This window comes from Dromiciops gliroides, chromosome 5, assembly GCF_019393635.1.
Source record: "Dromiciops gliroides isolate mDroGli1 chromosome 5, mDroGli1.pri, whole genome shotgun sequence".
In the NCBI taxonomy this organism is placed as follows: Eukaryota; Metazoa; Chordata; class Mammalia; order Microbiotheria; family Microbiotheriidae; genus Dromiciops; species Dromiciops gliroides.
This window is the reverse complement of record NC_057865.1, coordinates 242,673,313-242,687,774: the sequence shown is the minus strand read 5'-3', so window position 1 is coordinate 242,687,774 and position 14,462 is coordinate 242,673,313. Positions and strand designations below refer to the sequence as shown.

The 14,462-nt window shown below is 39.2% G+C and overlaps 1 protein-coding gene across 2 annotated transcripts in view; it reads left to right on the top strand.

Annotated features, from left to right (window-relative positions):
* Nucleotides 1-14,462, top strand: part of PTPRB (protein tyrosine phosphatase receptor type B) — a 161,650-nt gene that overhangs the window by 121,851 nt on the left and 25,337 nt on the right. For both annotated transcript variants that reach the window (XM_043965208.1, XM_043965207.1), the window contains 3 exons: nt 1,909-2,152; nt 9,709-9,815; nt 12,827-12,926. In XM_043965208.1, the coding sequence (XP_043821143.1) occupies nt 1,909-2,152; nt 9,709-9,815; nt 12,827-12,926 (451 nt within the window). The remainder of the gene's footprint in view (nt 1-1,908; nt 2,153-9,708; nt 9,816-12,826; nt 12,927-14,462) is intronic.

The window sequence follows — 14,462 nt, the reverse complement described above, 5'->3', positions numbered from 1 at the left end:
GAAATTTGGGGCTAACGAAGATTTTTAGACATAATAGGAACCAAACCCTTTAATACAGAAGAATCTTTTATCGTTAAGCTAGATAACTACAGATAGAGCCTATACCCAGCAGAAGTACTGTAATATTAGGCAGGCCCTAATGTTATTGATGTACTCATTGAATTCCTGAACCCCTGACAAACAGAAACTTAAAAAAAATACCCATACTCAGCACAACCCCTCCCACACTGCCATCTGGACTGGATTTTAGGGACTGGACTTTAATTCCCATAGTTGACTCTGAGTTATCTATGTCAATGGAGAAGAGCAATGGCCCAAATAATCCAAGGCTTCAGGCAAACTCAAAGTTGTTTGTATAACCTAATATATGTTTGCATTCTGTGGGACAAATCCCATTTTAACTAATGTATAATAAAACTATCTTTCCAAGCTCCTGTTAATTAAGACACACGCATTTTGATGCAATAAAATTATAGAAGTATCCAGTAGAATCATTTGGATCTTGCACCTTCCCCCATCAATTGTAGATAGCCTCTGACCTGCATAATATGTTTATCTGTGTGTATACCCATCCATATATATAAATATATGTATATATAGATTTGTCCTCCTAATTAAAATACCATAGAGAGGCAGTATGGTAGAGTAAATAGAGAACTGGCCTCAAAGCCAGGAAGACCTGGGTTCAAATTTCACACATAATGACCTTGGACAAGTCATTTAACTCTATCAATCAGTACTCAAGGCAACTCCCTAAGACTGAATTGGTAGAGGGAGTTTCCTTCTCATCTGGAAGGTCCTTATAACAATGAAATCACAGAATCTATCCCTATCCATAAATATAATGCCCCTTATTAATTATCTCTTGCTTAGGCAAACGTCAAAATGAGTTTGCATTGACAAAAGCACTCAGGGATGGGGATTATTGAAGGGATTAGCATGAAATGGGCCTTGTTTGGTGGGAAGAAACTGGGCAAGATTTGAAAATGTCTGCAGCTAACAGTTGAGAGTTGATCATGTATAGATTTGTCAGACTAGGTGTTACTTGTATGAGGGGAAAAGTATGGAGGAAAGACCCTAAATGGACATGAAGTTTTGGTGACAGATATGATCCTTCCTAGTTCCTTTGGATCAAACAGTGTTTGATGTCTACCTTGTCATTTGGGTTTCCTTAATAGCTGGCAGGAGCCATTGACATATACCAGTAACTCTCAACCTTTTAGAGCTGATGCCCCATTGGTATTATTTTGAATTCAATAATCCACTCTCATCCCACTTCTACAACTGCACTTGGCATTTAAATTTAAGATTTGAATTTGAATTTAAATTAAGGAAAATTGAATTAAAATTAATTTGATAAGAATTTCATAGAACTTTTGTTGAGCACGGGGGCATGCTCCAGGCAGAACCCTAGGGTGGAGCAATCTGAGCTTTGTCCTAGGGTGTGGAAATCTAGAGGGTACTTCCTGAATTTAAGGTAGAAACAATGAAGTTTACCAACTAGTTATTTAAAATAGGAAGCTACTATTGATGGCTCACTTCCTCCCTATAACCACACCCCAGGTGAGCTGAAGCCCAACCCAGTTCCCTCTTCTGGTCGGCAACTTCCAAAAGCAAAGGCTCTTTGGTGTCCTGGAATCTCAGCTGACTATATCCCATAGGTTCATGTATTCCAAGGCTTTAGTTCTCTCTTATTTCAAAAGCTTCTTTGACACCTTTTATGCTGCTTGTCCAGGATATGAGAGCTGTTAGTTATGATTCTGCCTCTGGGGTTACTGGAGGGAGGGAGAGGTAGGAAGGGGGAGGTCTAACTAATCAGGATTTGGAGTTACTCGCCTGTGCAAGGAACTAACCCTTCAATGACTTCCCCCAAACTATACAAAACCTGTGTGCATTTCCCACTTCCAGGAAGTGATGAACTGAAACCAGAGCAACATCATCCCCTGCCTTCTTACTTTGAATACCGCCATAATTCCTCTATCCGAGTCTATCAAACCAACTATTTTGCAAGCAAATGTGCAGAAAGTCCTGAGATCAACTCAAAGAGTTTTAACATTAAACTTGGAGCAGAGATGGAAAGCTTGGGTGGTAAATGTGATTCAAATCAGCAAAAATTCTGTGATGGTCCCCTGAAGCCCCGCACTGCCTACAGGTGAGATGGATTGCTGTGATTTTGCTTACAAGAGATAGATACAGGGCATTATTTTACTGGGCACTGTGCTTGCTGGATAACTAATGGGCTGGAGCGGTTGCAGAGAAATCGTCTGCCAAGGGCTCCCTGGATTTTATGAGGGGATATATAAAAGCCTGGTCTCTTAGGTTCCTTTAGCATTCTAGGATTGGTACAAGTCATTGTATGCAAAATCAAGTGCCCTGACTAGACTCTCCATCTTCAGTTAGCTGTGGTACACGGGCAAGATGGTTGGATTGGGAACCTAGGAGATCTAAGTTCAAATCCTGGCTCTAGTCTATTGTTACCTGTATGACTTTAGACAAGATATGAAACCTGAGCCTCAGTTTCATCATCCGTTAAAAAAAAATGAAGAGATTCTACTAGATCTGTAAAGATTCTTTCTGGGCAGCCGGAGCTCAAACATCCAGCCTCAAATATTTAGCAGTTGTGTGACCCTGGGCAAGTCACTCAGTTTCCTTATCTGGAAAATAAGCTGGAGAAGGAAAAGGCAAACCACTCCAATATCTTTGCCAAGAAAACCCCAGAAATCACTTAACCTTGTTAGCCTCAGTTTCCTCATCTGTAAAATGAGCTGGAGAAAAGAACAGCAAATCACTCCAGTATCTTTGTCAAGAAAACCCCAAATTGGGGGAGGGTCACAAAGAGTCAGGCATGATTGGACAACAACAAAAGGTTCCTTCCAAGCCTGAAACTGTTATTATGATCCTTAATATTTTAATGGAAAAATTCATTCTGTTCCCTTTGGCTTCTGATTGCACAAAAAATGAGTTTGTGGATTTTTAAAAATGGAAATAAGCCTAATTTGATTTTTAGTTTGAGTTCAGTGATGAATTCAAATACATTTTATCTTCCACTTAAAATTGGGGCAGGTTCAAAGTTACATTTGTTTACTTCAGTAGGAGAGGGTGCCCCAAGTGCACTTGGAGTCAGGAAACCTGATTTTGAGTCTTTCTATATTTGCTTAGGTCAAATCACTTAATCTGTCTGAGCCTCAGTTAAATTGGTAAGCATTGAATAAGCACCTACTATGTGCCAGACACTATGCTGAGTACCAGAGATATAAAGAAAAGATAAAGACAGTCCCTGCCCTCAAAGAGCTTACAATCGAATGAGTTCCCTCAGCTGTAAAAAAGTAAAAGGTGTGGGGGTAGCTAGGTGGTGTAGTGGACAGAGCACCAGCCCTGGATTCAGGAGGACCCAAGTTCAGATCTGGCCTCAGATGCTTGACACTTACTAGCTGTGTGACTTTGGACAAGTCACTTAACTTTCATTGCCCCACAAAAAAGAAGGAGAAAGAGAAGAAGAAGAAGAAAGAAAGAAAGAAAGAAAAAGGGGGCAAAGGAATGGAGGAGGGATGAAAATATTTGGATTGCCTACTTTCATCAGTATTCATGAGGAAAAGGCTTTGTAAATCTTAAAGCATTACAGGGAAGTCAGTTATTAGTAGTACTATTATTCCAGACTGACCCAGAAAGACCAGAGTGCCAATTCCAATTTCATAACTATTAAATAGCTTACAAAGGCAATGTGGTAGCAGATGGGCATCCACACTAAACTTAACCTTTATTTCTACCATTCCAGGCTAGAAAGTCTATCTGGTTGTCTTTGCATCAAGGCTGATGCTTGTTGGGCAGCCAACTGATATTCACCTCCTTCCCAGACAGAGCTGTCCTCACCCCAAATCTCATACACAGAACAATAATAGTGGTTCATATTGGTGTGGCACTTAGCACTTTCCTCATAGCAGCTCAGGGAATAAAAATGATTCATTCAGGGGCAGCTAGGTGGTGCAGTGGATAGAGCACTGGCCCTGGAGTCAGGAGTACCTGAGTTCAAATCCAGCCTCAGACACTTAACACTTACTAGCTGTGTGACCCTGGGCAAGTCACTTAACCCCAATTGCCTCACTAAAAAACCAAAAAACCAAAAACCAAAAAAATTGATTCATTGTCCCCATTTTACAGATGAGGAATTGGAAACTTGGAGAGGTTAAGTCACTTGCCAACAGCCACAGTTTAAATAAGAGGCAGAACCAAAACTTAGAGTCTGAAAAATCTTCCATAGGGGGTTGATCTAGTACAGCAGTGAGCCATTACCCCAAACTCAAAAAGTATTGATATTTTTGGTTTTAAAACCATCCATACTTCCCAATTTAGACTTCCTTCCTCCCTTGCCATTACCTGGCTCCTATAACAAAGAATTTAAAGGGGAAGGGTAAGACAATTTAGCAAAACTAACAAATCAACAATGTCTAGCGTGCATCTTCCATGACCGTGATCTCCCACCTCTGCAAAAAAGGAAGGAGGGCAAATCCTCATATCCCTTCTCTGAGGTCAAGTTTGGTCATCATAATTTTACAGCATTCAATTTCAGTTCTTTTGTGGTAGTTATTCTTTTCATTTGCACTGTTGTCGTCACTGCGTATGTTGTTTCCCTGGTTCCTCTACTTGGCATCAATTCATTCAAGTCATCCCTTATTTCCCCATATTCATCCTATTCATTATTTCTTAAAGCTCAGCAATGTTCTGTCATGTTCATATACCATAATTGGTTCAAGCCATTCCTCAATCCAATGGAGCATCTACTTTGTTTCCAATTCTTTGCTACCATTTAAAAAAAATGGGCTGCTATGAGTATTTTGGTGTGTATGAAGCCTTTCTTTTTATTATTGACTTCCTTGGAGTATATCACTCAAAGAGGGAATCTCTCTGGCCTATCAGTCTCTTAGCATTATGGGAATGTGGGTGTAGTACATCTGTTATCTTCAATTTGTGACTGGGACATCTCCTTTTCTCACATTTCTCTCAGATTTTATCTTCTACTCCCACTTCTTGAACAATACATCTGTCCATAGTTCTTTGGGTAACCTAAAATTTTCATTCCTCAGGGATCATAGTAATCCATGATTCATAGCAATAGAATCCACAGAAGACCACCCATATTTTGTTTTATTTGTCTATTTATTTGTTTGTCTATTTATTTATTCATTCATTCATTCATTATTCATTCATTCATTCTAAAGGGGTTTTGTTTAAGGGAAAAGCTTCAGGTTATTGAAAGTACTACTGCTTCCCAATTGAAATTGAGATTGCTCTTTTCCTTCTATTCAATTCTGACATCAGAGCTAAATATATGTGTATTTTTATTATAATATATTTTATATGTTTACACAAATACTTTATCCATTTTTATATGACAATTTTCCTATAACTACTGAGTTTATATTGCATGTATGGGGCACACACATACACACACAAGCAGTTTTTCAATTGTATGCCTAATGGAACTTGTCCATTTGTTTCAAATATAAGACACATCCAGTCACTTCCTTCCTTGGTGAAGCTGTGCCTCAGATCTTAGTCCTGTCACAATCTATAAGATTCCTCTTATTTCAGATTTAGGGAGGTTATAATGATATAGTTCATATTTCTGAAGCATTTTAAGATTTACAAATCACTTTCCCCACAACAAACCTGTAAAGATGGGGTAGTATGTATCTTATTACTCCCATTATACAGATGAGGAAACAGATTTAGAGATTCATTCAAGGGATTCATTCATGGTCACTCAACTGAGTGACAGTGCTGAGCCTTGAACCCAGGTCTTCTGACTCCAACTCACTTCCCACTATACCATGCTGCATCTAAAAATAATGCATTGCACATATCAGATGCCTAATAAATGTTTGTTGATTGACTGACTGAATGGATATAAAATAATTAAAGGTTTAGCCCTCCTCCTTACTTTATGAGGTTATAGTTCTGTTATTGGGATTCTAAAAAAAAAATGGTTCCTTCTGCACACACACACACACACACACACACACACACACACCACCCCAACTAGTTAGCTAAATCAATATAGATTGTGGAGGGGAATGGATTTTTTAATTGATTTCCAAATGACTTACATTAGATCTAGTGCTATTTCTTCAGAATGGAACAACCCTAAGACTATTTCTGGGGTTCTCTATCCACAGATTTTAAATCAGATGAAATTAGAACTTTAAGAGACTTTAGGGGTCATTTCAGCCAACCTCCTACCTAATTCAAGAATTTCTATCCCACTGATAAGAGTTCACAACTAGACTCCGTGAGGGCAGGTCCGTGTAGCCTCAGTGCCTAATAAAGCACCTTGCAGCTGCCGTTAATTAGGAATTTAATTTCAATTAAATTAAATGTTAAAATAGGAATTTGTCCTTTATATAGCTTGCTGCATACATATTTGTTTGTGTGTTGTCTCCCCCATTAGATTATAAGCTCCTTGGGGGTGGGGGTGGGGGGATGGATGACTGTCTTTTGCCTTTTTTATATTTCTAGCACTTAGCAGAATGTCACATATAGTAGGTGCTTAATAAATGTTTATTGATTCATGGCTATAGTAGGTACTTAATAAAAATATTGAATTTATGAGGCAACCCATTCCATAGCTGTATGGTTCTCGGGTGGCTGGAAAATGATTTCTTATGATGAGTCAAATTCTGCTACTCTGTAATTTCCACTTTGGTTCTTCTGCATGAGACAGCAGAGAACTTTTCTCCAAATCATCATACGTTTGAAGATAATCATCAAGACTAGGCTTCCTTCCTTAGGCAAGCTGAGAGGAAGTGGTGGCATAAGAAAAGACACTGTATCAAAAACCCGCCCCTGCCCGTTATAAAAGCTCTGTGATTTCAGCAAATCACATTCTCATTTTCCCACCAACAGATAGATTATGATAAATGATATGGTCTCACTCATAGGATAGCTTTGAAGTAGGGTAGAAAGTGCTAGACCTGGGGTCAGGAGATTTGGGTTCGAATCCCCCATCAGAGATGAATCATGTCATGGACAGGTCGTTTTCACAGCTCAGAGTTTCCTAATCTGAAAAACAAGGCTAATAATACAGTCCTCCCCCACAGGGTGGTTTTGAGTAAGGTACTTTGCAAATGTCAGAGTTCCGTATCCCTGGGAGTTATTGTTCTTTGTAAACCTTCAAGTGTTATGCAACTATGAGCTTCCAATAGCCATATTTCCTTCAACCATTCCTCTCTATCACATGATTTCCAGGTCCTTCACTATCCTGGCCCTCCCCACCCTCTGAGTGCTCTCTAATTTGCCATTTTTCTTCTTCAAATGAGGTTCCCAGAAATGAACACACTACTCAGTTGTGGTCTTGGTTAGAGTAAAGGGATTATGACTTCCTGTGGTCTGGTTACTGATCTTCTATTAATGCAGCTTTTTTTTTTTTTAGTAGCTGCATCACTCTTTGGCTTCACTAAAACCATCAGATTCCTCCCTCCCCCTTTTTTTTGGTATATCTTTTTTTTTTTAATTGAACTACTTCCAAGTCAGTTTTCTAGCCATGTACTTCCAACTGACTGCTGAAATCTCCACTTAGATGTTCTTCTGTCACCCCTAACTCAACTCTGCCCTGGTCAGACCACATCTGTTCAGTGCTAGGTGACACATTTTAGGAAGGACATTGACAAGCTGGAAAGGGTCCAGGGGAAAGTGACCAAGGTGATGGACGACCTTGATATTATACCAGCAGATCATTTGAAAGAACTGGGGATGGAGAAGAGAAGATACAGGGGAGAATGTGAAAGCTACGTTAATTGAAAGTGTATTATGTAGAAGAGAGATTAGATTTATTTTGCTTGTCTTTAAGGACCAACTTTAGGAACAATGGCTGGAAGTTGGGGACAGTCAAATTTAGGCTGATTGTAAGGAAATACTTCCTTTGATTTAGAGGCATCCAGAGTGGAATGGAGCTGCTTCAGGAGGCACTGAGTCCTCCCTCACATCTAGCAAAGCCTAAATGATGATTTATTTACGTTGTCTCCCTCATTAGATTGTGAGCTCCTGGAGAGCAGGGACTGTCTTTTGCCTTACTTCAAATCCCCAACACTCACTCTTAATAGTAGACATTTAATGAATGTCTATTGATTGACTGACTCATTGAGGTTCCTATAGAGGAATTTCTTGTCAAGCATGGGTTCGACTAGGTCAAAGCTTCTTATACTGTGGGGTGTGACCTCATATGGGGTCAAATAACTGGATGTGGGTATCATGAAAAAATTGGCAACAGTAAAAGGTTATGTTTTTATTTACCTATATATTTATTTACCTATATGTCTGGAGTCATATAAACATTTCTTGGGCAAAAAGGGGTCATGAGTGGGAAAAGTTTAAAAAGCACTAGAGTAGGTGACCTTTGAGGTCCCATCCAAGTCTGAAAGTCTGTGATTCTGTCTTAAATAAAAATCATTATCTTTTCTCCATCTGACTCTACACATCCCAATTTCTATTAATAGTACCATTATTCCCCTTGTCAATTAGTCTTCCTTGACTCATCGCTCCTCTTCCTCCAATGTCCAGTCAGTCACTAAGTCCTGCTGATTCTTCCTCTGTAATCCCTCTCACATCTTTCCCATCCTCTCCATCCCCACTACTACCATCCTTCTCTTGTCTTTTACCATTTCCCATCTGGACTATTTGCATAATTCCTTAAATGATTTCCCTCCACCTCTAATCTGCTGTTGTATTAATCTTGCTAAATGCCAGTTTGCACAAATCCTAAAAACTCTAACATCTCTTCATTACTTTAAGGATAAAATGTGAACTCCTCAGTCCAAGGATCCAATGCTATCTGCAGTTTTTATATAGGCACTTCTCTATCCTTTCTCAATACTATAAACCCTCTGTTACAGTTATACCGGTCCAACCACTATACTAGTGCCTAGTACAATGCCTGGCACAAAGTAAGCATTAATAAATACTTGTTGGGGGCAGCTAGGTGGTGCAGTGGATAGAGCACTGGCCCTGGATTCAGGAGGACCTGAGTTCAAATCCAGCCTCAGACACTTGATACTTACTAGCTGTGTGACCTTGGGTAAGTCACTTAATCCTCATTGCCCAACCAAAAAACAAAAAAATAAATACTTGTTGATTGGTGCTATTCCCAACTGCCTGCATTGCCTTTCTCCTTCCTCTTTGTATTGTTTTTAACAATTCTGTAATCCCATACTATCTTCCCCTTTTTTTCTATCTTCTCAAATAAAGTATAAGATCTTCAAGGGCACGGACTCTGTATCTCTCTCACTTATCACAATATAATAAGCATCAGATGTGTGCTGCTGCTGCTGGTGATGGTGATGGAAATAAGGAGCTTTTAAAATGGATAACTCATGAAAAGAAATGGGAAGAAAGCCATGAATGAATTGGATGCTATATTTCCAATTTGGATCCTATATTTCCATCTAAAATTTTTTCAACTATTCTCACTATGTTCAGCCTCAAATTTGCACTAGCAGAAACATGTCATTAGTAGAGATTTGATGGTTCCCCTTTACCAGCTTTGATGGGTGCAAAGAAGATTATCCCTAGAAGGTTGGATCCCAGGCAATGTTATAAATACAGATTATCTCATAAAGCATGGAAGGATTCCTAGCTATGTCAGTGGAGGGGAGTAGGTCCCATACCAGTGAAATCACAGATGTTTTCAAGTATCAAATCAACCTGTTCTCTTTTCAGAATCAGCATTCGAGCCTTCACCCAGTTATTTGATGAGAACCTGAAGGAATTTACAGAGCCACTCTTCTCAGATACATTTTTCTCTTTGCCCATCACTACAGAATCAGGTGAGATTAACTTTCTCTCAACACTGATACTTCAACCTTACCATAAAGATATTATTTACAAACCCTAAGTGCTCAATAGGGATATCCATTGAATTGATTTATTTAGGAAATTCCTTAGCCATTTAATTTAATCTTGAAAAACACAGCCTTATCCAAAGCTTGGGTGAAATTAATCAAGAAGATAGAACAGTCTGCCCAGAAAGGCTAAAGGTAAAGATTACTATTCTTCAGTCTAGAAAATGAAGGCTATGAGAGTATATGATAAGAGTATATGAAAGAGATATGAGTGGACTGACCCTCTATGGTCATTCACCAAATCCTAGGAGGCTAGTATTGGGAATAAAGTCCTTTGAAGTGTGGAAGGAGATATTTTAAAAGGAAGAGCTTCCTTAAATAATAGGAAGCAAACAAAACTTCAAGAAGGCTTCAGATAAGTCTGTGAAAGATACTTTTAGAGTGGTTGAATAAGGGGGAACTTTGGAATATCTGAGATAATTCTCTAATCTCTAGGGGAAATGATATGTTGCTTGAAAAACATTCCCTGGTACCATGGTCAGAGACAGGATCATGGGCTAGATGGGTCTGGTCTGACCAAGTGTGGCATTTTTTATACTCCTTTATCCACTTTTGCATTTGAGTCCAGCTTTAAATACAGAGTCACAGAGTTAGAAGAGAGCTTGAAAAGTCTTTTATTTCAGTCCTTAGATCAACTAGGACATCCAGAATAAACTACACAGATGATTGTCTGATTCATCTTAAATCAAAGGAGGAGATTGCTAGAGCTTCTCTATGATATCTGTCTTACAGTACCTTCAGGAAGTCCTGTTCAGTATCTAACCTGAGTCTCCCTTGTTGCAATTAGAGCCTATTTCCTCCTGTTTATAACTCTTAGAAAATGACAATATTACAGACCCTAGTGGCTATTTATGCCAAATGCAGAGAAAATCACCTTACTATTCAATTCCACATGGGGATTAGAGTGAAGCTAAGAGGATTTGAACATGTTTGTTTATAATTTAATGTTAAGTAGGGGCTTTGTAAATACATTTTTCCTATTTGCAACATTTTTATTTGATAAAAAAAAACCCACACATGGCCTGGGAAATGAAGATAGTAGAAATCACATGTGTACAAAGAACCCTGGCTTTGACACTAACTGTATCACCCTGAGCCTTAGTTTCTTTTTCTATAAAATTGGGCAAATATGATATTCCCTATCAACCTTACAGAGTGGTTATAGAGAACATGCTTTTGTATATAAACTAAATCTAAAAAGTGTTAGTTATTATTATGAAGATTGAAAAAAGCAAACATCATTATTTTTTGTCAAAGGCTTAAAAATACCCACCTTTGAAAATCATTACTCAAGTCATTATCACAAGTTATTATTCATCTAGCTATTCCTAATATTTGTTTATACCAGAAGAAAAGAGTCCTCTCCCAATTTACTAGGTTTCCAAAAACTCTATTTCTGTGTATTGCTTTTTATTTGTAGATTCTACTGCATACTTTAACTCAAATACTTTAAGGACCAATAATTTCATCAGTGTATTTGCTCTTTCCTCTTATGCAGATGCAAAATCCTCTAAAACCTCGTCAGAGGGCCTTTGAGAGTTGGTATGGCTGAAAAATCCATCAACCCATGGCCAACCTAGGGATGGGCCACTCCATATTTAGCTCAATGAGTCCTTGAATAATAGGAGGTGGGAGGGGAATACGCCTCCATATAGTACCTATTATATACTAGAGGGGCAGCTAAGTGGTGCTGTGGATAGAGCACTAGCCCTGGAGTCGAGGACATCAGTTCAAATCTCACCTTAGACACTTCCTAGCTGTGTGACCCTGCAAGTCACAACTCCAATTGACTTAAACATCTGGGGCCATCTCCAGTCATCCTGATATATATCTTGCCACTGGACCCAGATGGCTCTGGAGGACAGTGAGGTTGGTGACCTTGAACAGCTCCCCCTCACTTAAATCCCATTCACTGCAAGTCATGACATCACCCCCAAAGTCATGGTCCTCTTTGGGAATGAAGGACAAACAACAAACAAAATTATGTGCTAGGCACTGTGCTAAGTACTTTTACAAATATTATCTCACTGATCCTCTCAACAGCCTTGAGGTAGATATTGTTATCACTCCCTTTTATATAGCTAAGAAAACTAAGGAAAACAGGTTAAATGACTTGCTTAAGGGTCACGCAGCTAGTGAGTATCTGAAGTCGGATTTGAACTTAGGTCTTCCTGTCTCCACGCCGTGCACTGTATCCACTACACCACCTAGCTGCCCCTAACAGGTGTGTAGTCCATCATCAGGCTCCATAACTGAAGTCTTTCTAGTTTACTTGGAACCCATCAGAGATTGCATTTCACTGGTGTAGCCTTTGAGAACCCAGGTGATGTCCATGTTAAAACACTAAAGATAGGTCTTTATGGAAATGACAAGCTGCATTAGGCTACATTGAATGTTGACATTTATCCCAAAGAACTCTGAGTTTAAACACACCCTGCTTCTAAACTTAAAAATCTGTAGCCAGCCTCAAAAGCAAAATGACCCATCTGTTGATTAGCATAGTGGTTCTAGCTGGAATATGTCCTTTTCATCTGTTTGTTTAGACACAGAGAGACAGTATTGCATAGCTGGTAGAGTATTGGCATTGAGGTCAGAAAGCCATTATCAAATCTAGCCTCTAACACTTCCCAGCAGGGTTACTGTGGCCAAATGACTCAATCTCTCAGCATCTTAAGCAACTGCCAAGGACCTATCTCCCTCAGCCACAGATTGTGATCTGTGTTGGTGGAGGGGGTTCCCACCCTGGGAATTGCTTTATGCCATGAAATCATAGACCTTTCTGATATTCACAGGTCTAAACCATGGCTGCAGGTACATTTTCTAGTCTTTCTACCTCAAAAATTTCCTCCAGAGAAAGGGATTGAATTGCTCCCTAGTGCTTTCCTTGTAGTAATTCCCACATTGGGCTTTGTTTTGTCTCATTTGGATTCTCTCAGAGCCTTTGCTTGGAGTTATTGAAGGAGTGAGTGCTGGGTTGTTCCTAATCGGCATGCTGGTGGCAGTCATCGCTTTATTTATCTGTAGACGGAAAGTGAGGTAGGTACAAAATCCCCTCTCCGAGTTCTCTCTTACAAACATTGAAATTCAATTTTAAATGAGTTTTCATTTGACAAAAAAAAAAAAGATTTTTTAAAAAGAATTTAAGCTGGTTTAAACCCTCATTGTGCCTCACTAAAAGGAACAAATAAAGCACAACCTCTATCTTGGCATTCAAAGCCCTTCATAAGCTTGCTTCCAATTCTACCTGACCCCATTCCTCCTCACATACTCATCAAGCTTCATCATATTTCATTGCACATATCCCAGACCTTCCCACATCTCTGTGTATGTGTATGTACATATTTTCATGTATAATATATGGGCAGTGTGTATGTATGCATGTAAATGTATTGTATATGTATATGTAAACAGGTGTGTATATATGTGTCTATATACATACATAATTTTATGCATAAGTACACACCTAAACATATGAATAAGTACATGTAGTATGTGTATAGAATATTTTCACATTATGTGGAGAAAAGAGAGGGGGGACACAGACAGAGACAGAGAGACAGCAAGACAGAGAGACAGAGAAGGAAGCAGAGGGAGGGAAAGAGAGAGGCCAAGAAGTCTTAAGCTTTAATAACTCACAACTGCACTAAGACTTTTGGGACACTCTGTGTGTGTGTCTTGGTGTCACAGCATACCCTTGGCCTGAAAATAACCTCTTTTTTCTCCTCCCCCACCCAACATCTCTGCCTCTTGATATCTCTCCTATCATTCAGTGCCCAGATCACGGGCCATTTCTTTGATGAACACCCCCAACCCTATTCCCCAGGTAATAGTAGTTTTGACTACATGTAATCCCATAGCACCTTATATTCTTCTTACACATTTTCCACATTCTAACCTGTCTTTTGATTATCTGTTAACTTATCATATCTCCCCTAATAGACTGTAAGTTTCTTGAGGAAGAGGATTATGTTTTGTTCATCTTTCTGTCCTACTTCAGTGCCTAACAGAGAACATTTCACATACTAGCAGGAGCTTCATTAATGTTTGCCGGATGAAAAAATGAAAAGGAAAATGGAATTTTATTTCCCATTATCCTTATGTTTTCTTTTTTTTTTTAAGTGAGGCAATTGGGGTTAAGTGACTTGCCCAGGGTCACACAGCTAGTAAGTGTTAAGTCTCTGAGGTCGGATTTGAATTCAGGTGCTCCTGACTCCAGGGCTGGTGCTCTATCCACTGCACCACCTAGCTGCCCCTATCCTTATGTTTTCTAATGTTGAAAATCTCAACTCTTATTCATATCTGTAATACTGGGGAAGTGGAATCACCATATTTCACCCTCTTCTGTCTTATTTTAAACTCTACTCTCCTTAACAAACCCTGGAGTCCAACTGGACTGGATCACATACTAATTTCATCCTTCCATTCTTTCCTCCATATTAATACAGGCTTTCTCACATGCCTCGAACATACTGTTTCATTGTCAGTGCCTGATAAAATGCTTATCTTCCTTTGAGGTCAAATCCAGGTGCCACCATCTCCAAGAAACCAGTCCTGATCCATCCCCTAACTAAA